The sequence below is a fragment of the Mirounga angustirostris genome, unplaced genomic scaffold, assembly GCF_029215605.1.
Source record: "Mirounga angustirostris isolate CCGP_5_RB_7025 unplaced genomic scaffold, mMirAng1.0.hap1 SCAF_3, whole genome shotgun sequence".
NCBI lineage: Eukaryota > Metazoa > Chordata > Mammalia > Carnivora > Phocidae > Mirounga > Mirounga angustirostris.
Genome location: NW_026991711.1, coordinates 186480763 through 186507125, shown reverse-complemented (window position 1 = coordinate 186507125; position 26363 = coordinate 186480763). Strand labels below are relative to the sequence as shown.

The window sequence follows — 26363 nt, the reverse complement described above, 5'->3', positions numbered from 1 at the left end:
GGTGGGGAGCACAGGCTTCCTGAGGCTCTTCATCATCACTGGTCTCCCAACAGGCCTTGCTATCCTCCACAGAAAGGAATGAAATCTCGCAGACATCTCAATTTATGACCAAGGAAATAGCATAGCAAGAAAATGAGAAAAACCAAGAAAGCCTGAGAAACTACAATGCCCCATTCCCCAAGACAACCTGACCTGAGGTTATATTCACTTCAGTAGCTTTCGCTAGAGGCTAAGAATAATTCACCCATCATGAGAAAATCTTCCTCTTCTTACTTACACATCCTTTTTCTATTCTTCCCTTTTCTATTTGATTCTGTAAATCTAATTTCTCCCTGCCTCAGTTTCTGCTGTTGTCTCTTGGAGCTTCTCTTTCTCTTGGTGTGTTTCTTTCTTGTTCTCCAGTTCCTGTGACTTTCCTCCTTGTTTTCCCTGATACTGCTCTTTCTCTCCTATCCTTTGTCTCTCAGTTATTCCTGTCTAGCTTTCTCTAAAGAAAGGCCTCCCCGAGGTGGTTTGTGTTAAATAAGATTTAACCAGAATGGAGGAAGGAAAGCAGAGAGCAGTGGAACAGAAAGACAGTACTAAATAAGGCACATGATGTGAAGGAGATATTTAACAATTAAAATCATTGGGGAAGAGAGTCTCTTCTATCTTGAAGTAATGGTGTAGCAGGCAGGTGATGAGGCTGAGGAAGTAGGCAGGTGGCCCATTGTGGGGACCACCCTGGGCCCCACTGAAAGAAACTTTAATGTAATCCTTGGTGTATTAAGAAGTAGGAAATACTTCTTATTGTTCCTAAGTAGGAAAATAATACAATCTAATTTTTATTTTCAAATGTCCCCTTTAATTGAAGTGCAAATAATGCACTTAATGGGAGTAAGTTTAGAGGGAGGAGGGAGGCAGAAGGCGTCCTCTGAGAACCATGATAGTGACAGAGACATGGATTAGAGACTCGGCTCTGGGGACAGGACAGATGGACAGGTGGGAGATATTCTGAAGGAGAAATGACCATGTTGGAGGAGTGACAGGCATGTAATTGAAGGCCAGAGGAATCATGGGCAACTTCTACGTTTCCAGCTTGAAAAAAACACGGATGAACAGTGATCTATCATTGAGGGAAAGAACACTGAGGGGTTAGATCTAGCTTGAACAATGAAGAATGAACAATGCTCTCAGTTCAGGGTGTGCCAAGGTTAAGGCTCTTGAAAGAACGCCAGTGTAGTTTCCTATCCAACCCCTGCCTTCAGGTCCATGGATAAATGAGCTCTGAAGATGATCTGGGGTGGAGATTTGGTCTTGGGAATCACTGGAATACTCGGGGAGAGACCTATTGCAATCTGACATTTTGTAAGTGCCACTTTGATAACGAGGGACAGTTTCATATGGAAACTCACACCTAATGTTGTCAGCCTTTGTGCCCAAAGGTGCTTCTATCCAGTGCTCTGGCCCCGAACCTACAGTGTCCCAACCTGTTCCTCTCCCCCTTGTCCCCCACTTGCCCTTCCCCTAGTTTCCATCTATTCTGCTTCTCTCCGTAGTTTGCCTTTGCACCTCCCTGGCTTTCCCCACATCCTAGTATTTATTTTCCACTCCATATTGCTTTTTCTGTATATTTTTCTCTCAATTTTTACCTCTGATCCTTGAGCCATTTTTCAGTTTATCTCCTCTCTGCTACATGTCCCACTTCTTCCCTGTCCATCACTGTTTCTCCCACTTTACCTTGATCTTCTGTCTCTCTGAGCTCTGGTGTCCTCCTGATTCCCCTCTCTCACTGTCTCCAGCACTCGGGGCTTTGTCTACAGTACCAGGGACCTCCCACTGGTCAGCTACGGGGGGACAGTCTCCCACATGGACACACATGGCATGCTACCTCCAAATTCCTTTCAATTGGTCTCTGAAGTTAACTGAAAATTGTTCCCCTTCCCCACCCTTGAGGGTAGGAGTTTATGTTCCTTTTGGAAAACTGGATCCATTTGTGTGATTTGTCCTATATTACCCCTAGCTATCTTTTCCTCTTTCTCTTTCTATATTCTCCATCAATGAGTACCCTCTCTACTGAGGAGCTCGGACTCTTTTTCTCATAGTCTCTGTCACATCTGTGGGCAGGTAAGGGCAGATAGAAGGAAGGACTAGCAGAGGCCTGGGATCAGAGACAAAATGCAGGCTTTACTCCCGCAAAGACAAGAAAACAAAGATTTGATACAGAATTGTAAGTTGAATGATAGTTACCTGGTCCCTCATTAGGCAGTAAGCTGGGTGTCTCTTCCAGGCTTCTGACATTATTTATTCGGAGAGGTGAGGGTTCACAGGACTCTGAAAAGGGGACAAGAAAATAGCAGGACTCAGACAGTGACCAGAGAAGAGACCTCTGTGTGCTGAATCTGAACTTTGCTGTTCAAGCTCCAAGGACCCCACCTGGGGCTCACCAAAGCCTTGCCCACCTCTTTCTCATTCTGATGCACCTAACTGAAATGGAAAACAGCTGTGTTCCCAACGAAGCAGTGGTGCTTACTAGACATTTTCAACACTTGGAACATTTCCACCACGCCAGAGAGTTCTCATGTGCTGATTTCAAGTCTGTTTCTGCCCACTGTAAGTGACCACTCTTCTGATGTTTATCACCATTAATTAAGCCCTTCCTTTCTGGAACTGTACTCATCTGTCCTGACGCTCACATAAATAGGGTCACACAGCATGTACTCTTGTGATTGGCTTCTTTTGCTCAGTGTACATCGGACTCTTGAACAACACTCACAACAACCTTATTTTAGATATATAGATTTATAGACATAGAGATCGACAGTTTCAGTTTATACACTGGAACACAGAAAGTAAGTAAGTTGCCCAAGTAAGCAAGAGGTAGAGCCAGATGTGAAGCCCGGCAGTGAGGTCTCAGCATGTTTGCCCTTAACTTGTGTGTGGGAGAAGGTTCGAGTCCTAGACCAGTCATGTGACCTTGCACAAATCACTAACTATCCTTATGCCTCCATTTCTTCCCTTGGAAAGTGGGAATAACAAACCCTTATAATAGGGTTATAATGAGGAGTACTTGTAAAAGGATATCTGGGTTAGAATAACTTAGCAAGAAATCATAATTTTCGGTATTAATGCTGTAGGCATTATAATTCAATGATCAGTTATTAGTAATAATATGAGCAAAAGGATGATTGAAAAGCTGGAAACAGTGGCTATTTGTAACGAGGGTACATAGTTCATTTGTGAGCAATAGAAAAGTTGCTTCACGGGAAGGGCTGACCTTACACCCAGCGGTCTGAGAAAGGTTGGTGTTGCTACTGTTGTCACTGTTAAGTGATTACTGCCCTTTATTCTCTTCTCCCCCTTACACTCTTTTCTGTTTTCCTCTCTCTCTCTCTTTTTTTTAAGTAGGCTCCATGCCTAGCATGGAGCCCAATGCGGGGCTTGAACTCACGACCCTGAGATCAAGACCTGAGCTGAGATCAAGAGTCAGATGCTTAACCGACTGAGCCACCTTGGCACCCCTCTCTTTCCTTCCATGCCAGCGCCACTCCTTCCATGTTCTCTTCTGCACACAATTACTACTCTATCTCCCTCTCTTTTCTCTTATTATGGGAAGCATTTACAGCAGTTCCTTCTTGGCTTTCTCTTTGGGTCTGCCACCTGGTGCCAAACCTCATCCCTTCCCAGATCCACTGAATTCCTAACTCACAATTACTACTGTCAGCTCTTCCCCTTAATTGTGCCTCATGGTCACAGTAATACCTGCTCTTGTGGGTTCCTGTTCTATCTTCTGAGTGGTCCTATCTGCCCAACAGCATTTTTGGATTCCACAACTGGTTGGTTAGTTAGGATCCCATACAACCCACCACCGGCCTGGCTACCCCCTGCATCTCCACTGTCTCCTTCTGCACCCCTCCCCATGGGGCACTCTCCACCCAGGAGCTCGGCCCCCCTGATCTCTCCTCCCCTTTCCTCTCAGCAGATGAGAGAACGAGTCTCTGTGGAGTCACAAGTACCTAGCTCATGGGGTATTTGTGGGTGGAGCATCTCCTTTGTCTCTTCATCAATGGCTTCATGATGGAAGTTGTCATAAATCACTGGGAAGAGGAAGGAAAGGCAGTTAGAGACCGCTGGCGGTGACCAGGAGCTTGTTCTCACAACTATATACCTGGCTCACCCCTGACTCCGGCAGCTGAGCGGGAGCCTTCCAGCCCTCAGGGAACCCTGGGCTTCAGTGGGTCTCATGGGACCAGAGACTGATGCTGCCATACCTCTCACAAGGTTTAAGAAAGGATGGATGGTAGAAAAGTTGTAAATAGTTCAATGAACTCTTTAGAACAATGAAAGCTAATTTAAAATAAGTAATATATATGGAATGTATTTTGTAAATTCTACATGCAACTAGGAATAGAGAAGAAGCAGAGGGATTTCATCAGGAGAAAAGTAAGTTTATAGAGAAATAGACCTATATAAAAAAAAAGAGAGCTCCACCATCTTTTAAGGATGGAGGTTTTAAAGGAAATAAACAGAGAAGCAAAGAATCAAGAGAGAGAGAAGAAAGAGAAAAAGAAAGAGAGAGAGAGAGAGAAAAAGAGGAAAGAGAGAAGGAAGGAGGGAGGGAGGAAGGGGACCTTAGATCAGGGAAGGAAGATGATCTGGTTACAAAAAACCTAACAGTGAAGAGGAACTAGCATTTCCCTGGGGTAGGATGGGTGGGGAGAGATACAGGGAACAACAACAAAAAGACACTCTGTAAGGCACAAACAGGAAGTGAAAATTGTTTGAAAGACCCAACCAAAAGTGAATATCATAGCTGTACCAGGGACCCAGGAAGTGGTAACAAGAAGCGCAGGAAAGCAGCCCAGGGCACCCCTCTTCGCAGCTGTGTTGTAAGGAAATGCAACTGAAGATAGATGGAAAGGCAAGACTCACAAAACTTGAGGGAAAAAAAATCCAAGAAATAGAGAAAGATGCTGGCCAAGAAAGACAGATGACGGGATCACACCTCCCAGAGGCAGCACCTACTGAAGGGTGAGGGCAGTAGGGGAGGTGTGAAGGTAGAAAGGCTCTTTTGGCACAAGAGATGCTTCTGCCATCCCCAGGACACACTGACTTCTTGTCCAGGCAAACTCTGGAGGAGGACATGGGGATAAATGCTGTGTGAGTCAGAGGTCTTGAGAACACAGGGGGTGGCCCAAGTGCATGTGTCTCTCAGCAGGCTGCACAACCCTCCTACCAGCTTCTTGGCTTTGGATCACTGACCCCTGGCTCCCTTGGACAGCAGGGTCTAGGAAGCACCAGCAACAACCTCCCAGCTGGTGTTGGGGGGTGCGGTGAGCCTCAGCATGGGGAGCCCCAGAAACTAACACATGTGGTGTGGGTGCTGGGGTCCAAGGAAGGGGATCCCCACAGTCCATGGAGAGCATTAGAGCCTCTGAGATGTGGGCAGTAATGATAACTTCCATTTCTTCATACCCATGACCTTGGGCCATCCTGGTTCCACATATAATACTGACTTAAAATTTATGATTGGTATTTGATTTCCTTTATTCCTTTTTCTGACTTGGATATATCATAGCGTGGAAATATTATAGCTTTTCTTTTAATCAAGGTATGTTTTTCACAAATCAGCACATCCCATTCTTTACATTGACTTCTTTCACTTTTACTCTGCTTAAAAATCCTTCATTACCTTCTTATTTCCCAAATAGTAAACTTCAAATTTCTTGGCACTGGGTGTCAGACCCTCAAAACTCCCCATGAACTTCCCTTCCCAGAATTAGCTTCCAAACACTGCCTCCCAGTCTGTATTTTCAGCCACATGTTTCTGCCAGCCCACTGGTCCTTTCCCAGCTGCCACTCCCCCAGTCCTCTCTAGTGACTTCTCCACTGTTTGTCTGAAGAAGTGAGTTGGCGCACAACTGCACCAAATGACACATTTTCTAAGATAAAGAAAATCTTTTAATCTTTGAACATGACTACAGGTAACAGAGAGGCTTCCTCCCCTTTCCTACGAAAGCACATAATTCATGCCTTCCTCCCACCCCAAAAAAAGTAGAGACTCAGATCCTACATTTCTCAGCACCAAATTCAGGTCCTGGCCAAGCAATCATTTGTGGGGTTACTCAGCTAAATGTCTGTCACCCCCACGGGTTGTAAGTTCCATGAGGACACGGGTCATGTGCATTTTCTTCACCACTGTGTTCTGTCCCTGCCTGCCGTGGAGCAGTCGCTCAATAAAATGACTGTCAAATATTAATGAAGATTGAATGAATGAATCGAAGAATAGGATGGGCTTGAATCCCCCAAAGTTGTTGAAGCTATAATTACCATTTTGGAAGCTTCTGCAAATCTCAAGTAAGTCAGGATAGGCCTTTAGGTTAAGATTGCTGAACAGTACATCCAGAACTGTCTTGTCAAATGTCTTCTCCAGTTCACTGAGCACATCATAGACCACTCTTTCCACTGGGACATGATTTCTACAAGCTTCTTGAAAATGCTTAAAAATAGTGAATGGAGAATTATGTAGCTATGGATTTACAGGTTATAGAAGATGCAGATCATAACCCAGACCATCTGTTCTCTTGTGAAACGTTAGAATGTCGCACGTTTGGGTGACTTCTTAAATAGCCTCCATCACAAAAATAGACTCTTATTTGAACCTCTCTGACACTGATGCACACTTGAGGGAGGAATTTTGAAGAATAAATGTGGCTTTAAGAGCCTGGCAGGGATGTTTCAAGAGTGGCCCTGACTGGTCATGAGAGGCCATTCTGTTGACCGGACAGCAACCACTGCCCTCCCCCCAGGACTGACCTGGCCTGAAGCGCTCCAGGAATTCAGGTGACCACTCTCCCCTGCAATGAACGTGGCCAAAGGGCAAAGAAAATTCATAAAGACAAAGAGAAGGCTTGTCTTCCGTGTCCCCAGGAAGACCCATCATTAACCTTCACTGTGTTCTAGGGCTCCAGAAATGTCTAAGGAGCAAGAAATGATTTGGACAGAGAGCAGCAAGCATTTGCCTCCGGATTTATCCTAACGTGACCCAACTTGCCTGTGAGTTTCAATCATCTCAGGTTCAGGTGTGTCAAATAAGAAGGCTTTGTAATGAAACCTTGCCCAGTTCATTCATTTGCCTTTAGTTTCTGTTACCCGACTGTATAAATGTACCTAAGATGCACTGTAGCCACGCAGCAACCCCAGTCCCTATCCAGCTACATCTCCACTGCCATGCCCTTCCCCCCACACTTCCTACAGAAGAAGGAATGTTTTCTGTGATGCCGTTTCTCCTGTCACCTCCTAACTTACAGGATGGTGGCGGTCTCCACCCACAGAAGGCCTCTGGGCTGATTCATTACACCCTGCAGTCTGGCATAACATCGGTGGAGCTGGGTATCATAAGGAAATCTCCTCACTTACTTGATACTTGTGCTCGGAGATAAAGCCACGGTCTCGGAGGCCCATAAGGAGAGGAAATGGCTTATTTATCGCACTCGCAATCTCCACCTTATTCTCTTTGAAGAGCCTAAAAATAAACTCATAGAAAACCTGCTCCTCTGGGGTTTGGTCTTCTGGGTTCTGGTTCCCTGTGAACATCCTGGAAACAAAGACACAATACGAAAACTGAGTTTTCAAGAGGTCTGTGGTGAGTGGATGATTTTAGACATGAAAGATATAGTCAAGGGAGAGCCAATATGCATCCAGTAGTGTTCTTGTGGAAGGACCAGAATAAATGGAATGTATTTACTGAGAGAGTAATTAAGGGTGAAGTAGAAGAAGACACTTAGCTTAAGAAAGACACAGCAGTGAAAGAGTTCACCCTGTGGTAATCAAAACTACAAAGAAAGATTTTTTACCTGAACCTTCTAGGGAAAACATTGAATTTAAAAGTGTTAACAGCTTTACAGGAATTGATATGATACTGTGATAGTGAATTTTATGTGTCAACTTGGAGGGGATTTGGGGATGAGATTAACATTTAAATTGGTGGACTTTGAGTAAGCAGACCCTCTGTAATGTGGGCCTCATCCAATCAGTCGAAGGCCCAAATAGAACTAAAAGACTGGGGCACCTGGGTGGCTCAGTCCTTAAGCGTCTGCCTTCGGCTCAGGTCATGATCCCAGGGTCCTGGGATCGAGCCCCACATCGGGCTCCCTGCTCAGCGGGGAGTCTGCTTCTCCCTCTCCCACTCTCCCTGCTTGTGTTCCCTCTCTCACTGTCTCTGTCAAATAAATTAAAAAAAAAAAAAAAATCTTAAAAAAAAAAAAAGACTGACGTCTCCATGTAGGAAGAAATTGACGAATAGGCCACTTTCAGACTGGAACTGCACCATCAACTCTGCTGGGGCTCCAGGCTGCCAGCCCACATGGCAGATTTTGGAATTGCCAGGATCCATATTCATGTGAGCTAATTTCTTTCTTTTTTTTTTTTTTTTAAGATTTTATTTATTTATTTGAGAAAGAGAGATAGCAAGAGAGAGCATGAGCAGGGGGTAGAGGGAGAAGCAGGCTCCCTGCTCAGCAGGGAGCCCAACACGGGGCTCAATCCCAGGACCCTGGGATCATGACCTGAGCTGAAGGCAGACACTTGACCAGCTGAGCCACCCAGGTGCGCTCGAGCTAATTCCTTATAATAAATCTCTTTTACACACACACACACACACACATACACATACACATTTTGTCTTTTCTGTTTCTCTGGAGAATCCTGACTAACACAGACTGTTCTTAAAAGAAGTTCACAGACAAAAAAAATAAAAACCAACTAAGATAATATTACAGAATCTACCACTGAACAGCAAGGTTTATTATAAACAAGGTATGCCTGATTTTTTTTTGCCTTTTTCCATGTATCATTGTATTTATAATGTGTCCATATTGATATTTTTAAGTCAAATCAGTGCACTTTAATTGCTCTGTAATAATATTTTATATAAATATAGACAATATTTACCTATTAATCCTTTACTAGTAAATGTTTAGGTCTATTCCAATTTTTTGTTATGATGAGCAGTATTTTGGTGAACATCCTTGTTTATATCTCCTTATGTGCACATAACAAGAATTTCTTTAGCTTATGTACCCAGAAGTGAATTGTAGAGTAATTAGGTATACTACCTTCAAACTTTCAAGTTGCTAAGTTCTTTTTCAAAATGATTGATTAGTTTACGGTTCTGCCAAGATTTCCCGAGAGTTTTTCTCTATACCTTTGTAGACCGTAAGTATTGTCATACCTCAAAATTTCAGTCACTATGGTTGTAAAGTCACTTAATTTTGTTTTCGCCTATATTAGGAAGTATTTTCTGCATTTAAAAGAATACATGTGGCACATATGAACCGGCATCAAGGCAGAAAAGGTCTCTCGAACTGTGCCCCAGGGTTCTTTCCCTTTATCCTGTTCTGTCTGGTGTGTTTCTTGAGATTCCATTGTATATTACATGAGTCAAATTACTGACAGTTGGGGCACCTGGGTGGCTCAGTCGGTTAAGCGGCCAACTCTCGATTTCGACTAAGATCATAATCTTCGGGTGGTGAGATCGAGCCCCACGTCAAGCTCCAGGCTTAGTGTGGGGTCTACTTGTCCCTCTCCTTCTGCTCCTCCCTCCGCTCATGTTCTCTCTCTCTCTCAAAATCACGGACTTAGATGAAACCACATAATGAATGCTATTCTGCTGCACAGTATCCTGTACGCAGAATTCTAAACTAAATATTCTCTGCCTAGAACAAAATCCTACTCTTCTTCAAGAATAGCTTGGGTATCACCTCTAAGAACTCTGCCTCACCTTCTCCTGTCTAACATGTTCCCTAATCTGTTTGCCTCTATTAGACAGAGCAAGATCATTCTTGGTTATTCCAGAGTGTTCATTGACCCCACTGTGTGGTGTCATAAACAAGTACGGTAAGGTATAGTTTTGCAAAAGCCTGTTCCATTTGCCCATATTTCATAATGAGCCTGCATAAAGGCAAGTGCCGCTCTGGATGCAGATTATCTTGAGGACAAATCCTGGCTGTGCTTCTCACTTGCACTAACCTTGGCCACCTTTCTGAGATTCAGTTGCCTGATGTGACACAGGAGTAGTAATAGTATCCATTTATAGGATTTGGGGAAGCTTGAATAAGACATGTGTGTGAGTGTATAGAACAATTGAGCAGCAAATCTCCTTAGTGAACAACAAATAGAAGAAAGAGGTAAATCTCTCGCACCCGTCTGCAACTGCAGGGGCAAGAATCGCATCCCACATGGTAAAGTTAGGTCAAAGATGCCCCTCCCGTAAGGTTTCAATTCACAGTCACAAGAATATGTGTTTTTCTCCGGTCTAATATACAGACTTGTGTGTATATTCAAAAGTATGACTCGTTGTTCTGTATCTAAACTTGCCCATATAAGTGTTATCTATACGTGGAGACCTGTAAGACCCCTGGATTCCAAACATTATGGTCAAGCCTGGGAAAAGTAATTTTTAAATGCAAAAAGCTTTGTAATTCTGATTTTTTTTTTTTTTTAGATTTTATTTATTTATTTGACAGAGAGAGAGAGAGCGAGAGCAGGAACACAAGCAGGGGGAGTGGGAGAGGGAGAAGTAGGCTTCCCGCCGAGCGGGTAGCCCGATGCGGGACTCGATCCCGGGACCCTGGGATCATGACCTGAGCTGAAGGCAGACACTTAACGACTGAGCCATCCAGGCGCCCTGTAATTCTGACTCTTACTCGATAAATGATTCCCCTGGCTGATAATGTCTTGATAAACTTCACTGTAATTCTAAAAGGTGCAAACACTTGTAAGATTTTTCTATCCCATATTAAGAGGGTCACTGGGACTTCCCATTATACATATGGATTAGAACAGAATGAAACCCATTCCTTCCCTGAATTCCTTTAAAAAAGAAAAAGACTTCTGGTTAAAGATAGCTGACCCAAGACAAGTGCTTTGCTCCCCTCACACTAGAGGGCTCCCTAAAATGAGAGTAAAGGAATTAAAGGCACTATAACTGAGGGAAGGGAGTTAGGTGAGAAATTGAAACCAAAGTCTGAAAGAGCAAAAGCGGTCCCAGTGCTAACTGCTATCGCTGGTGGACCAGGATCCCAGGGGCGAGGAAAAGGTCCAGTATGTCCTGCAGCCCCTGAGAGGCAGTGGGGCCTGGGAGGGAGATGCAAGCGTAAGCCAGCAGGATTAATTGAAAGGCAAAATACTAAATGATCTGCTCCCCTCTGACGCCCCCATGCAGCGCACCCGCATCCAGGCAAGAGACTAGAGGCTGCTTCTTAAGAAAAATACAGATGACTCAGGAAAAAAAAAAGGCCTTCACCCTCAGGCATTTGGGATCCATGCAGCCAAGACCACAGGTTTTCAAGCCCATCTCATTAAATGGAGTTGAAAACTAGCTCTTTAGTGCCTCGCCCTTAAGTAGGAACAAACAAGAGGCCACACGCATTTGTGCAAACCTATCACAGGAAGGAGTGGAACCCAGATGAGCAAAGAACAAAAATTACCCCAGCATACATAGAAATAGTGCTGGGGACAGAAAAGAGTTTCCAAAAAACAAGTATATTGTTGTATGGATAGGAGAATATATTTTGTCCAGGATGACATGAAGAAAAGATCAGATAATAAGACAGCAGGCCTGGAAATTTAAAATGGTTGCTAAAATTAAAAAAGAAAAGAAAAAAAGGTTAGTTAAAATGGTTGTAAAGAAGAAGAGCATTTTCCCAGAACATAGCGGGTAAAAAAGGGGGAGGGGGACCAACCAACTAAACTTGAAACCATAAATGTCTAAAACAGTTATGCAAATCTATAGATTCAAAGGTAAAAGGAAATGACTAAAAAATATACATCCTGTTCAGTTATTCCTGTGTGAAGGCAAGATAACTTGTGCAAGGTGCACTGTGCTGAGCAGAGCATAATGTACACCTGAAACTAATGTAACATCGTGTGTCAACCAAACTTCAATTAAAACAAATAGCTGTGCAAGGGCTCAGAAAATATTTCACTCTTGCACCATCTGTGTTGGTCACACAATTTTCATTTTTTTTTTTTAAGATTTCATTTATTTATTTGAGAGAAAGAACAAGGGGAGGGAAGGACAAGAGGGAGAAGCAGGCTCCCCACTGAGCAGGGAGCCCAACACGGGGCTCGATCCCAGGACCCTGGGATCATGACCTGAGCTGAAGGCAGATGCTTAACCGACTGAGCCACCCAGGCGTCCCGGTCACACAATTTTCAATGCCATGTTCTTTACTTCTGGGCAAAGTTAAGATCGCATCTCCCTGCCTCCTTGCACTGATAGGTATCACTTTGGCAGAATTCCAAGCTAACCCCCGATTAGCCATGATCACTTCTCCTCTGTTACAGTGGCTGTCACTTCAGATGTCATTTCAGATGGCAGCTACTCATCAGCCAAAGACAGAATCCAAGGTGAGGATTCCCTGAAGCAGAGGCCAGTGACCCACTGAGATTTTGGAATCGTTGTTGCAATAGAATAATCTACTCCATTCTTACTGACACACTCTCTAGGACAAATTATTTGATGATGTACTACAATAAAAGAATTAAGAAATCAAAGTTAATTAAGAAAACAAAACCAGCAAAATTTTGTTATAAAAGAAGTGGAAGGCATCACCAAAACCCGTTAAAATAGTGATGTCTAAAACCCATAAATTTTATTTGAAAACAAAAGCACATCTCAAAAATTATTTTTTAAAAATTTTTAGAAGATTTTATTTATTTATTTGAGAGAGCGAGATCACAGAGGGAGAAGGAGAAACAGACACACCACTGAACGGAGAGCCCGATGCGGGGCTCCTTCCCAGGACCCTGAGATCATGACCTGAGCCAAGGCAGAAGCTCAACTGACTGAGCCACACAGATGCCCCTCAAAAATTATTTTAAAATAGTGATTCTCAAAGTATGGTCCAGGGACCCCTGGGATTATGTAAGACCCTTTCAGGTATGACCAGGGTCGAAACAGTTTTCATAATAGTACTAAGATACTATTAACCCTTTTTGTCTCTTGTCCTGTCACACGTGTATAGCGGAATTCCCCAGGGAATACATGTTCTCTGGTATCACAAAAGATTGAATGCAGAGCTGATAGGAGAATCCAGCTGTCTGTTCCAACTGAGAATACTGAGCCAACTATTAAAGAGATCTGTGAAAATATAAAGCATTGCTAATCTTCTTACTAATTACTTTCTTTTAGAAAACACAGTTATTTTTCATAAAATATGTCATTTATATTAGCAGGTAATGAGTTCATTATTTTTATTAATGAACAAATACTTAAGTGCTCAAGGTTTTAATTCCTATTATGGCAAATATCAATTGATATAATCTATACAAACAAAAGCTAGCTTTTGGAGTTCTCACTAATTTCCCATTCTCAAATGATCTAAGAGATAGCTGTTTGTTCAAAGTAATAATAACAACTATGTGATGAGAGCATTTGGATTAGCAAAATGACAACAGCAATGTTGATAAAGACAGGAGGGAGAAGTTTGTGACATTCCGTTATAAGATGCATGCATCTCCCATGAAGCAAGATAGTGTAATTTGAAAACATGGATATGAAGAAAATAAATGGTATCAAGCAAAGTAAAAATAAATAAGTAAATAAATAACTAACAGATATGACTAGTTGTAAATATATATTGCAACCTCTAGGGAAAGCCACTAAAAATGTTTTAAAAGAAACATAATTAATATGCTAGGGGAGAAGATAAAATGGGGTCATAAAATGTTCAATTAAAACCATAAAAGGCAGAAAAAGAAAAGAAGAAAAAGTAGGATCAAAGACAAGAATAATGAGTAAAAACATGTAGATATTAATCCAACTACACAAATACTCCAAGTGTGAATGATCTCAATATAACAATTAAAAGGCAAAGATCAATAGAGTGAAAAACAAAAACAAAAACAAAAAAACCACCCAACTATATGCTGTATATAAGAAAGCCACCTGGGGGCGCCTGGGTGGCTCAGCCATTAAGAGTCTGCCTTTGGCTCAGGTCATGATCCCAGGGTCCTGGGATTGAGCCCCACATCGGGCTCCCTGCTCGGCGGGAAGCCTGCTTCTCCCTCTCCCACTCCCCCTGCTTCTGTTCCTGCTCTCGCTAACTCTCTCTCTGTCAAATAAATAAATAAAATCTTAAAAAAAAAAAAAAAAAGAAAGCCACCTGAAACATAAAAACACAGGGAGAATCAAAGTGAAGCGATGGAGAAAGATTTACCATGCCTACATTAATCAAAAGAAAGCTGTAATAGTTATATTAATTTCAGACAAAGCAGACTTCAGAATAAGGAAAATTGTCAGAGCTAAAAAGGAGCATTACATAGTGATAGAGAGGTCAGTTTCTCTAGAAAGACACAGGAATCCTTAAGGTGCACGCAACTAACAAAGTAGCATCGAGGTACATGATCCAAAAATTGATAGAACTACAAGGAGAAATAGACAAATCCCCTACAATTGTTGGAGACTTCAATGCCCCTATTTTAGTAATTAATAGATCAAGCAGGAAGAAAATCAGTAAGAATATAGTTGACCTGAACAGCACCATCAATCAACCTGATCTAGTTGACATTGATAGAATATTCCACTCAACAACAACAAAATACACATACCCCTCAAGCTCACATGGAATATTTACTAAAATATGCCATATTCGGGGCTATAAAACACTCTAAAAATTTTTAAAGGATAGAAATCATTTAAAAATATGTTCTCAGAGCATAATGAAATAAAAGTAGAAATAACAGATAGCTGGAAAATTCCCGCAAATACTTGGAATTAAAGAGCACACTTCTAGGGTTAAAGAAGAAATATCAAGAGAAATTATAAAATATTTTGAGCTAAATGAAAATGAAAACACAACTTATTAAAATATCTGGGATGTAGCAAAAGCAGGGCTTAGAGGAAAATATACAGCATTGAATGCACAGATTAGACAAGAAGAAAGATCTAAATGAATAATCTAAGCTTCAACCTATAGAAACTAAAGAAAAAAGAGAAACTGAGATCTAATACAAGCAGAAAAAAATAAATCATAAAAATTAGAATAGAAGTCAATGAAACTGAAAACAGGAAAACACCGGAGAATATCAATGAAGTCAAAAGGTGATTTTTTGGGAAAATCAATAAAATTGATAAACCTCTAGAAAAGCTAACAAAGTACAAGAGAGGAAGACAGACATTACTGATATCAGAAATGAAAGAGGGGGTCATCACTATTAATCCCATGGACCTTAAAAAGCTAGAGAAATAATACCACGGAAAACTATGACGAAGAATTTGATAGAAGATGAAACAGACAAATTCCTTAAGAGACACAAACTACCAAAGTTCACACAAGGAGAAACAATCATCTGAATAACCTATACCTATTAAAAGGATTGAATCAATGATTAATAGACCTCCAAAAGGGGTGTCTGGGTGGCTTATTTGAGCACCTGACTCTTCATTTAGGCTCAGGTCATGATCTCAAGTTTGTGGGATCAAGGCCAACATCAGACTCCTCGCTCAGCGTGAAGTCTGCTTGAGATTCTCTCTCTCCCTCTCCCTGTGCCCTTCCCCCCACCACCACCCCACCCCCTACCCTCCCACCCTCCACTCATGGGTGTATGTGCATACACTCACGGGCTCTCTCGCTCTCTCTCTCTCTCAAATAAATAAATAAATAAAATCTTAAAAAAAAAATAGACCTCAAAAGAAGAAAGCACCAGAGCCAGGTGGTATCACTAGTGAATTCTACAAAACATTTAAAGAAAAAATGAGGGGTGCCTGGGTGGCTCAGTTGGTTAAGTGACTGCCTTCAGCTCAGGTCATGATCCTGGAGTCCCGGGATCGAGTCCCGCATCAGGCTCCCTGCTCAGCAGGGGGTCTGCTTCTACCTCTGACCCTCTTCCCTCTCGTGCTCTCTGTCTCTCATTCTCTCTCTCAAATAAATAAATAAAATCTTTAAAAAAAAAAAAAAAAAGAAAAGACAAAATGATACCAGTCCCCTCCCATCTCTTCCAGAAAATAGAAGAAAAGGCAGCACCTCCCAGCTCATTTTATGAGGTCAGCGTTACCCCACCCTCACTCCTCGGTGCCTTCGTTTCCCTGCCTGGAGGCCAAGGCCTGGCTGGACTCAAGCTCGCTCATCTCCCATCTCTCGGGACCAGGTGGAGGAGCAGCTGTGGGCTGCATCCTTGGCTGCCAGGAGTGAGGGTGCTGGGTGCTGAGGACCTACCTTCTGCCACTGCTGATCGCAATGCAGTTGCTTTGTTGGGGCCCGGCCAGCAGTGGAGTCTGGGTTAGGGGGTTTCCATACACTTTCATGTTGCTTTAATTTCTAACAAGAACGTGTTGAGGTCTTTGTCTTGTGTTTTTAGAAGACAAATTCCCTCCCTCCCTGGTCAAATGTGTAACATCCCGGAAGAGATAAAGCAACACCTCCCTCCCCACCTAGTTGCATTTGTCAGTATTGGGTCTGCTTTCACTTCCTGTAACTCGGTGGTGTTCAGATGCCCTGCTTAGATGAGCTCTGAGCAGAACTAACCCCCAGCTGCCCAGAAACCAGAAGTTTGACAACAGGCATCCAATTTCAACGTTACTTTTTCTAAAAGAAACTTTTCTGGGCAGAGTTGTCTTTTGGGGGCTGGCGTAGGGAGAAAGGAGGCGTGGGGGGAATGAGAGGATCCGTAGGGCCTGGGAATCATGGAACCCTGCAGCGAGGCCTCGAGAGAACCAGGGAGTTGTGCCCATGCCAGTCCATCTGCAGGGCTTTTGCAAGGAAATAAGAAAAGGACGTGAGTCAACACGGCTCCAAGTTTCCCTGGCTGCTAATCTGCTGTGATTTAAGAAATCTGATTTCCCCAGTATTTATTTATGTGTAATCTTGTTCTGTCATATACCTGTGGAATGAGTCTGGGAAGACAGAAATAACCAGCGTAGACGCCAACCTGGGGATCAAGGACAGGAAGTGAGGACCGACCTGTGGCTCAGCTGGCTGCCTCCACCCACCATCTGCCACTGCCAGCCCCACGGGGTCATGGAGCTGGCCCGGGGTCAACCTTGAGCGGACGTTTACTGCCTTTGTGCCTCCCCGGAGCTCTGAGGTGAAAGTCTACCAGTTGGTCGATGTGTCCTGGGTGGCACCCGAAGGGTAAAAGTGAAATCGCTGAACAGCGTGGTGTGGTTGTACCAACACGAGGTTGCCCTGTGCCCAATCTCTCAGGCGGTTCTCAGCCCCGGGGAGGAGGAGCAGGGCCACCTCAGTCTCCACGGCAGACAAGGCACTGTTCGTGCAAAGGAAAGAGTGCAGAAAGGTTGATTTCACTCAAATGGATCCAGGTTGCCTCGCGGTGAGGGGGCAGAGTGTAGGGGGGCAGGAAGTGAACCCCAGGTTTGCCCCGCCTCTCTCTGCTCAGGTGGTTGTGAGAAGGAAAGAAAGAAAGCCAGACATTTCAGGTCCGGCCGGGCACAGTACCCAGCCTGGACTGGACACAGGGCTGAGCAGAGCTGAAGTACTCAGCCTTATGAGGTGGGGAAGATGTTCCTCAAATTGCTGGAAAGCAGCCAAAGGCCTGAGAAAACTCCCCACTCCTGAAACCCGAGGGAAGTGCCAAGTTTGACCAGAGAGGCTTGGTGTGCCATTCTAAGTTTTCTTGAATTCATGGGCACTTTACAAATGCAGCCAGAGTAATTAGAAAAAACTGAGCTTCAACTCGTCCCTGAAATCAGGGTGACAGGCTTCCCATGGGATGGGGAAAGGGTTTGGAACTGACATTGCCTAGACCTCAAAGGACAATGGGATGCTAGCTACCAAGTACATCACATTTATGTTTGTACAGAATTTTTTTCACACATAGCCGGCCTTCATTCTGTAAAGGGTTTAAAGCAACTTACAAGAACACACCGTATCAGCATAAAGTTGGAAGAAAAAGAAACGGGAGCAAAGCGCAAATAAAATAAACAAAACTGGAGGACTAGAAATCCAGGTAGGACAGTGGATCCAAGATAGGCAAATGAGAGCCAGGGCATCTGCAGAATCCAGGGCCTCGCTCAGAGCAATGGCCAAAGCAGGCGAGGTCTGGGGAACCAGAAGCAAAGCAGGATGTTTCCAAAGTATATTCCACCGAATCCTGCTTCGTCTGGCTCATTATAGATGTGCTAGAAATTTGCACAAATCTGTTTGCCAAGTATAGAGGGCCAGAGATTTCTACCCTTCTGCCCACTTCTGCTCTTTCTTTCCTCCAAAGAAGTGAACATCCATCTGGCTGGGACAGATTCCAGATTTGGGGATATTGATGAGGACATCTTCCCAGTGGGTGGGGTCTGCGTGTCTACCAGGTGCTTCGCACACCTGGGACTGCCTGTCACCACCCACTGCCCGTCCTTTGTCTCTCCCTCTCTCACGTTGTGGGGTAAATGGGCTGTGAAGCTGAGCCTCTGTTGGGCATGGCTGTCCTCTTCATGGGGCACAGTGGCCCGGATAAGGCCTGGCACAGACTACAAGAACCTGTTGTGGTGTCTCCTCTCTCTCTCCTCTTCCTGCCCTTAAGCAGCAGGCAGACCCAGGCCACCACTCAGCGGGACAATGACATAAATGTGCCAGCTTCTTTTGCTTGGAAGCACAAGGTCTTTGGCGTTCCTCAGGGGAAGTCCCGTCAAGTTTACAAGAAAGCCCTAGTTTGCAATATCATGCATTAGCCCAGATAACAATAGGCTGGAATTTTAGCTTGTATCTCCCACATGTCTTGTTTTTCTCTATGTTCGCTAGAGAACCAATCTCCCTGAGATAACAGATCCTGGACCAAGACCATCTATGCCCATCAGATAGTTGCTGGTTCCTAACACAGGGGCAGAGTTTTCTTTTTCTTTTTCTTCCGTATGGCCCATGGGATAAGAAGATTCTGGCCTCCGTCCTGTCTCTGTTTTCCCACCCAGATTTAGGCCAAGGAGGTGGGAATCTCTGAAGGCCAGTCAATGCTTTCTTTCTACCTGGAAAATTCCTCTCCATTTTGCTAAGTGTGCTAAGATCTGGCACTTGGAATCTGGGAGTGAAATGTAGAGTCCTAACCACAATCCAGTGCTAGAAGTTAATGTGTTACTTTGCCCCTGTTTGCCAAAGTCTACCAAACTCCCATCTTTGAACATGAATGGGATGTCCACTACGTTTATGTGCAGGTAGGTCAGATAACCAAACTCAGTTTGAGCATATTTCTGTGCAGATTCATTGCCCACAATTCATTCTCTGGTACCAACTTTTAATCAGTTGAAGTTTTGGGGTTTAAGTGATCAAAATTGACACTGACTAACTCAGGCAGAAAAATCAATTTCTTAGACATATATTGGGTAACTCTCAGAATTTACAGGATGGCCAAAGACTGGGATAAGAAAATAAGCAGTCTGGGCAGTAAGACCCCCAGCCCAGGTCATTCCACGGACCTCACATACACAGTATGTGGCCATTGATTTGGCAAATGTGTTCTTTCCGTTGGAAAGGAGGATCAGAAAGAGTTTTAGTTCCTGCATGACAGATAGGCACATTCATTTACAGTCTTGTCTTGGGGTTATATTAACTTACCTGCCCTTTGTCATAATATAGTCTGTAGAGATCTGGATCACCTGGACATCCCATAGAACATCACACTGATCAATTACATTGGTGACATCATGGTGATTGGACAGGATGAACAAGAGCTGGCCAGCACACCGGCTAAAGAGGAATAAATTATTGACCCTCAACAACAGAGGTGAATCTCAAGAGCATTATGACGACCCCAAGAAGCCACACATCAAAATGCACCTACTGTATGTTTTCATTTATGTAAAACTTTGATACCAGTAACAAGAAAGGAGGCACATCATGGTTGCCTGATGCTGGGGTTGGGGAGGAGGCTATCTGCAAAGGGTACGAGGGAACTTTCTGGAATGATGGAAATGATCTATATCTTAACTGTAATTTGATTACATTTGTTAAAACTCATCGAGTTAAATGTACACTTTAAGATGAATGCATTTTATACCTCAATAAAATTGAGCTAAAAAGGAATTATACCTAATTTTAGTAAATTCTCAGTACATGTGTCATTGAAATAAACAGCGGAAGTTTTCCCATTATTACTGTATTCTCAAGCATGCGTGGCTGAGATAGAAACATCTTTTATCTTTATTCACATCTTTTTCTAGTTTAATCATTTCTGTCCGATCTGGCATTATGTTTCCACCCCTGCTTTTTTTTTTTTTTTTTTTTTTTTGGTGTCTTTGCCTAATCTATCTTTGGGCAGGTCTAAAGGAGGAGATTCTTGGTTCCAGGCTGGGATGTCCAGTGTCCATGAGGGGGTCTTCCAGGGTAAGTGGAGGGCTTCAGGTAAATGAAGTGTGACAATTGTACAAAATGGTCTGAATCCCTCTCGCTGCCCACGTCCCTGCACCGCACAGTGCTATGTGCTACCGAGCACCACAGAACCCTCTCCTCGGCTGGGAGTGTCACGTTGTGTCCTGGGCCTCCCTCCATTACCATGGGCTTCCTGAGGCTCCTCTGCGTCTGTCATTCTTACAGTGGTGACCTTCCACACCAGGGCTGAGCCTGTTGCTCTAGAAAATACTCAGGTGTCCTGGTGCCTCCATAGCAAGCATGGAAGGGCTCTCCCTTGAGCACGTGAGCCTTGGCTTCAAGGCTTCTTAGACCCCAGAATCCTTTCTCCCATCTTTTTTTTCCCTAAGGAAAAAGCATGGGCGTCCCGGTAAGGGGAACTCATGGGTAGAACACATTTGAGAATTACTGATTTAAATAACGTTAAACGGATTTCTGTGTTCTCACAGACCTTCCATGCCAATGTACATAAGGAATTTTTAAAGGGTGTGTGGAGGGGGTATCCTGCAAGTGGCTGTTCTCGAGTCTTCTCCTGGCCCCAGCTCTGCCTTAGACCTGACTTCCTCACATCCCCGGCTCCCAAATGCCTGCCTGGCCCCTGATCGCTTTCCTGCCCAGAGATCTGCCTACCTCTACGTGATTTCAGATTAAATTCAGGTTCCCTTTTATCTCAACTTTCTTAGGCAATAATTTTATCCTGACAAATTATGGGCATTTCTGAGTCACCTCCCCTCCCCTTTGGTTTTTGTTTGTTTTTTAAAGTTTGATGATTTCTAGTAAATTTACTCAGTTGTATAACCATCACCCCACTTCAGTGTGGGAACATTTTCATCCCCCCAAAAGTACAGAAGAAGAACAAGTCCTGGGGAAATAGAAGTGGGTAGGGAAGCATATAGATGGTAGATTCCCATTTCCCTCCCGTGGCCCCTGGGGCTGGACCCCTCTGCCTCCTCCCCTCTGCACACCCCTCCCCAGGCTGGTCCAGAAGGCACCACCCTCCACCTCCCCCAAATGCCCCGGGAACCTCACAAGTGTCTGGACGGAGATGGAGATGGAGGGAGGCAGCAGGCACTGTCTTCAGCTTCCTGCACGATCTGCTCCAAATACTTTCACTTTTCTTTTCTCCGGAAGCCTGGCCCTCTCTGCATGTGGCAAAGCACAGACTTCCTGTTTCACCCACTGGCATCTCCCTGCTGTTCTCTCAGTCTTCCGGGAGTGATCCCTGGCCCAGCCCCTGGACCGGGAAAGGGGCAGGAGCAGGTGGCTGACCCAGCATCCAGGTGGGTTTTTGTCTCAGCTGCTTTATTCTTTCTTTTTGCTGATTGGGCTCTGATAGCTGATTTCCTGGCAGCAGCTACAGGGTGGAACCCAACTATTGAAATTGTGAGCCTCTCTCTTTGTAAAATATTGTCTTCCAAAGATAGAGAGCAATGTGGGATTTAACCAGAGACTCCAAAAAAGGGGGACAGACGTGGGAGTGGTGGGGGAGCAGAGACACAGCTCAGTTCTTCTTTCCCTAAATTCTAGCCTGTTGTTGTGGATGGAACCAAGATTTGCTCTCTGCTCTTCTCTTCTGTGCTTTGTGATTTGCACTCTGCCCCAAATGGGCAACTCGTTTATTATCCATTGTGCAAGTGACTAGAGGTGGTTGGTGGGAAAGAGACAAAAAGGAGAGAACATTTAATTTCCTCTCCAGTGTTTCATGAACTTTTTATGTATATATTTTGAAGCACGTGTACGATTGCTTCCTTGAAATAAATTCCTGGAAGTGGACTTTGGGACTCAAGGGAATATGTACTTTAGAGCATCTGACCCTGATTGCTAAATTAGCCTCCAGAACATTTGGACCTTTTTACATTTTCACCAGAAGCATCTGTGATTATTGCTTTTATTCTCTATGTGGGACATTTTGATAGGCAAACATTATTAAGTTGTCTTCTTTTGTACCGTCCCAACTACTAGTGAATTGCCATGTTTTCTATACATTTATTGCACACTGGACTTAATTGCCTATCTGTGTTTTGCTTTTTTTTCTACATGGATGTTTGTCTTTTGTTTATTCGTTTTTAAGACTCCTTTTACATGATAAAAGTCTGAACACTAGCATATGAGACCCAGTATCATGCACTAGTGAAAAATGGGGCTTTAGTCAGACAAGCTCTGCTTTGCCAACCTTGGGCTAGTTACTTAACCTCTCTGTGCCTTGCTTTCATTCTTGAGAATTATAACAGATGAAGGATAAGGAACCTGGTGGATATTATGTTCTGAATGCTGTAGTATAATTAATCATCCTAAATGTAACCCCACGGCCACTTGCTCTTCTTACCACCTGTTCATACTGGCTTTCTCTGGCTCTGTGCTGATCTTTGCAGTATTCTTCCCCGTATGATGGATTCTGTCTATATCATGGATGCTAGATTTCCCTTCCACCTGTTCTCAATCTTCCAGGATTTCTTCACGATTATGGACCTCTTATGACATCTTTTCTTTTCCAGTAAAGTTATGGATTATTCTATTTTTACAATATGTTTCTTTTTTTCTGTCAAACTTAAAGGATGTGGGAATGAGTAGAGAGAGCAGGGCTGCTCAGTCTACCACTGGGATTAATCCTGGAAACAGTCATTACTTATAGTTTAATTTTCAGTCATACACAAAATGAAATTGGAAAGATGGGATCTCTGTTTTGTTTAAAAAAATATCTCTGGATGGTTGAACTTTTTGTTAGTACTCTTTTCTTGACAATTTGTCAGGAATGTTATCTGTGTGTTTTCTGCCTATTATAACATGGATATTTTCTCCTGGTCTATCAGTGGTTAATTTTTATAAATGTTGCATGGGCGTGGTAAAGGTGCATGTCTGTTCTGAGATATGAAATTGATACATATAATAATTTAGTTACTTTGCTTTTACTAATCATGTCTTTCACATCTTTCATGTCTGCTTATGTTTGGCCTGCTTGTGTGTCAAAGATTGTAGGTGGGTTACTAAATTTTCTAAATATTATCAGGTTTTCATCTTTCTACTCATTATTGGGTGGTCCCTTTTTACAAGCTTTGCTAGCGTTTGCGTTAAGCTGCCGCCCAGGCAATCTTAACTCCGTTCAACATAGCCATGGACCATAGAACTTAGGACCATAAACCTAGAAGCAGAAAGTTGGAATTTGTTTACCTCTACCACTTCCAAGTCGTGCGATTTAGGGCAACTTAGTAAACAACTCTATGTCTCGGGGTCCTTCACAATATAATGGGTAAAATCATAGTAACCCTCTTGCAAGCGTTTTGTGAAGATCAAATAAGTTGCTGCATGTGAAACCCTTAGAACAAAGCCCGGCACATAGGAAGTACTCAATAGATACTAGCTATTTTGACTATCTGTCTTACGTTTACCAGCAGCCCCTTTGGGATTTCAGCATCATCTTTTAGGTTACTTTCTGCCTCCGTGGTCACTGGGCATGGTCATTGCTTCTTATGCCCACGACGCTTTGAGGCAGAGTTGCTTTGCAGACTACCAAGGGCTACTACCTTTGGTACCAGGATGCTGGTCTGAAGATGCCCACTGAGCGCAAAGAGCAGCTCCCCGAGTTCCTGGAGTCTTTCCTCTCCTCTCATGCCTCTTTCATAGGATGTTCACCATGACCAGGGCCTTAGAAGAGGCTCTTCTCCAGCACTTCGTATACCAGAAGCTGGAGATTGCTTATGCCATATACAAGCCATTTCCCTTCCTCGAAGGCCTCCGAGACAGCTCCTTCATCACAGAGACAATATACCGGGTGAGTAGCGCTGCCCACTTTCCCATGGCAGCCCAGCCCCCACCAAGAAGTCCCCATCACTGAAGTTTCACACCCCAAGCCCCAGGGCTTCTGGAGCTCGGAAGGCCTAGTCCCAAAGGTTCATTTTCAGGGGAAGACGGGGTCACAGGGGCTGCCATACAAATGACCTCAACCCCAGTGGCTTAAAACAAGAGAAATGTATTGTCTCACAGTTTTCAAAGCCAGAAGTACAAAATCAAGGTTCCTTCTCGAGGCTCTGAGGGAGAATCCGTTCCCTGACTCTCCTAACTTCTGGTGGTACCAGCAACACTTTGTGGTCCTGGGCTTGTAGAAAAATCACTTACGATCGCTGTTTCAATCTCCACATCAATCTCGACATCACCTTTTCCTTTCCTTGTCTTTTCTCCTTCTCTTCTTTTATAAGGACACTGGTCATTGGGATTTAGAGCCCACCTTAATCCAGGGTAATGGCATCTCAAGAGCCTAACTTAATTACATCTGCAAATGTAGTTTTTCCAATGTCCCCTTTTTCCAAATGAGGTCACATTCACAGGGGTCAAGTGGACATATCTTTTTGGAGGGGTGACACCATTCAACCCACTAAGGGTACACTCCCAATTCCCAAGAATTTGTTGCACACAGTCCATTCAGATGTGAAGCAAGGCAGGCACTGGAAGATATGGCTGTGTGGACAAAAATGGCATTCTTTTATAATTTGGGGGTTTTTAATGCATTTTTTGAGTCCCAGGCCCAGAGAAGCGCAGCAGTGGTTGAACGATCTTCTCCCAGTCTCGGCCTGGTTGGCTCCAACCCCTCTTCACGTCACAGCCCAGATGTCACTACTCAGAGAGGCTTCCTTAACCCACTCATCTAACTGATTTCTCAGAGAAATCTATGCTTTCCCTTCATAACACTTCTCTCCATAGCAACTGGGCATTTCTTTAATTTGCTTATTATTTAATGCCTATCTTCTGCACCTGACAGAGTCCCTCCTTCAATATGGGTAACACCATGGTGATCTTATCCATTGCTACGTACGCAAGGACTAGCCTAGTAGGTGCTCAGGAAGTGTTATGCAGTCAATCCTCTCCTGCCATGTTTCTCCTTTTGGCCAGCCTTTCATGAAGAGGAGTTCGCTGGATGATTTCCCTGTGGCTAGAACCCATTCAGGCCATCCCAAGTCCGAGAGAGAGAGCAGAGGCTAACAAGCAATTGCAGAATTGCCACTTGTGACCAACTCCTTGGCCCATTGCCACAGAGTTCTGCCCAGAGCCTTAGAGAATTAATTACACAGTAAAAACCTTTGACTCCCCTTTTCCTTCCCTAAAATTTCTCTCTTCCTTCAAATGTACCTAAAATAAGGTTCACAAAGCAGACTTATTTTAAAGAAGGCTAAGTTATTTATTCCTATGACTAACAATCCAAATATATGTGAAGTTCTAAAAGTAAACACGTGGAACTGTGACTTTTCTACGTTAGAGTTTGTACATTTGTGTTAAATTCCTTCTTAACAGAACAAAATACCATTCCTATGACTTAGAAAACCACAAATGTATAATAAACGTCCATTCCATTTTATAATCATTTATAATAATCCTCGATTCCATTTTTTAAGGAATCCATGGAAGCTTGTAGAAATCATGTCCCTGTACCCAGAGTGGTGTACAACATCCTCACTCACCTGGAAAAGACCTCCAATCTGTCATTTCTGGAGATGCTGTTCAGCCGAATTAACCTGCGTGAATACCCCAACCTGACGATGATTCTCAAGGGCTTCAGAAGTGGTACGAGGCTTCTTGAATATCCTTGGGCTGTAAAAGCATGCCAGAAGCTGCTACCCTCAAAGTTTGGGTTGGCTTTCAGCCCCGTGGAATTATGCACTTGAGTGCCGGGTTCTCTGGGGAGATAGGGAGTGTACTTACCAGTGTGCCAGGACGAGCTGCCTCTGGCTCCAGCTCTCTAAGATGAATTTCTAGAGGACACATTTCTGTCTTACCTATTCTATGAAGTGGGGGGAAAGTTGTCCAGTGTACCCCACTGGACAGTCTCTAGGGAAATGCAGTTGCAGAGACTCAGTCTGGCAGAAGGATAAGGAGAACCAGAGGGGAAAAGAAATGAATACGGATGGGCAATAAGTATCTTTTTTTTTTTTTTTTTTTAGTACTTACTATGTACCAGGCATCGTCCCAAGCACTTTCTTTATATGATTATCTCATATCATCTTTAAAACAATCCTGTGAAGTCGTTATTATCCCCATCTGACA

General features: G+C 43.6%; 2 protein-coding genes across 15 annotated transcripts in view; one reads left to right on the top strand and one right to left on the bottom strand.

The window, feature by feature from the left end:
- LOC123838755 (nuclear body protein SP140) overlaps positions 1-21500 on the bottom strand; it is a 63103-nt gene extending 41603 nt beyond the window's left edge. For 5 of the 6 annotated variants that reach the window (XR_010410335.1, XM_045867771.3, XM_064587219.1 and 2 more), the window contains exons 1-6: positions 21360-21500; positions 19539-19670; positions 7399-7576; positions 6310-6478; positions 3996-4076; positions 2230-2313 (exon numbers count right to left, since the gene is read on the bottom strand). Coding sequence is in view for 5 of the 6 variants with exons in the window: in XM_045867771.3 (XP_045723727.1) it covers positions 2230-2313; positions 3996-4076; positions 6310-6478; positions 7399-7576; positions 19539-19552 (526 nt within the window). In the remaining variant the exon portion in view is untranslated. Of the gene's footprint in view, positions 1-2229; positions 2314-3995; positions 4077-6309; positions 6479-7398; positions 7577-19538; positions 19671-21359 lie in introns of those variants that run through there. The other variant, XM_045867775.3, reaches the window with a different exon arrangement.
- Positions 21452-26363, top strand: part of SP110 (SP110 nuclear body protein) — a 41388-nt gene continuing 36476 nt past the window's right edge. For all 9 annotated transcript variants that reach the window (XM_054505978.2, XM_064587224.1, XM_054505981.2 and 6 more), the window contains exons 1-3: positions 21452-21610; positions 23952-24099; positions 25715-25883. In XM_054505978.2, coding sequence (XP_054361953.2) covers positions 21477-21610; positions 23952-24099; positions 25715-25883 — 451 coding nt within the window. In that variant the 5' untranslated portion in view covers positions 21452-21476. The remainder of the gene's footprint in view (positions 21611-23951; positions 24100-25714; positions 25884-26363) is intronic.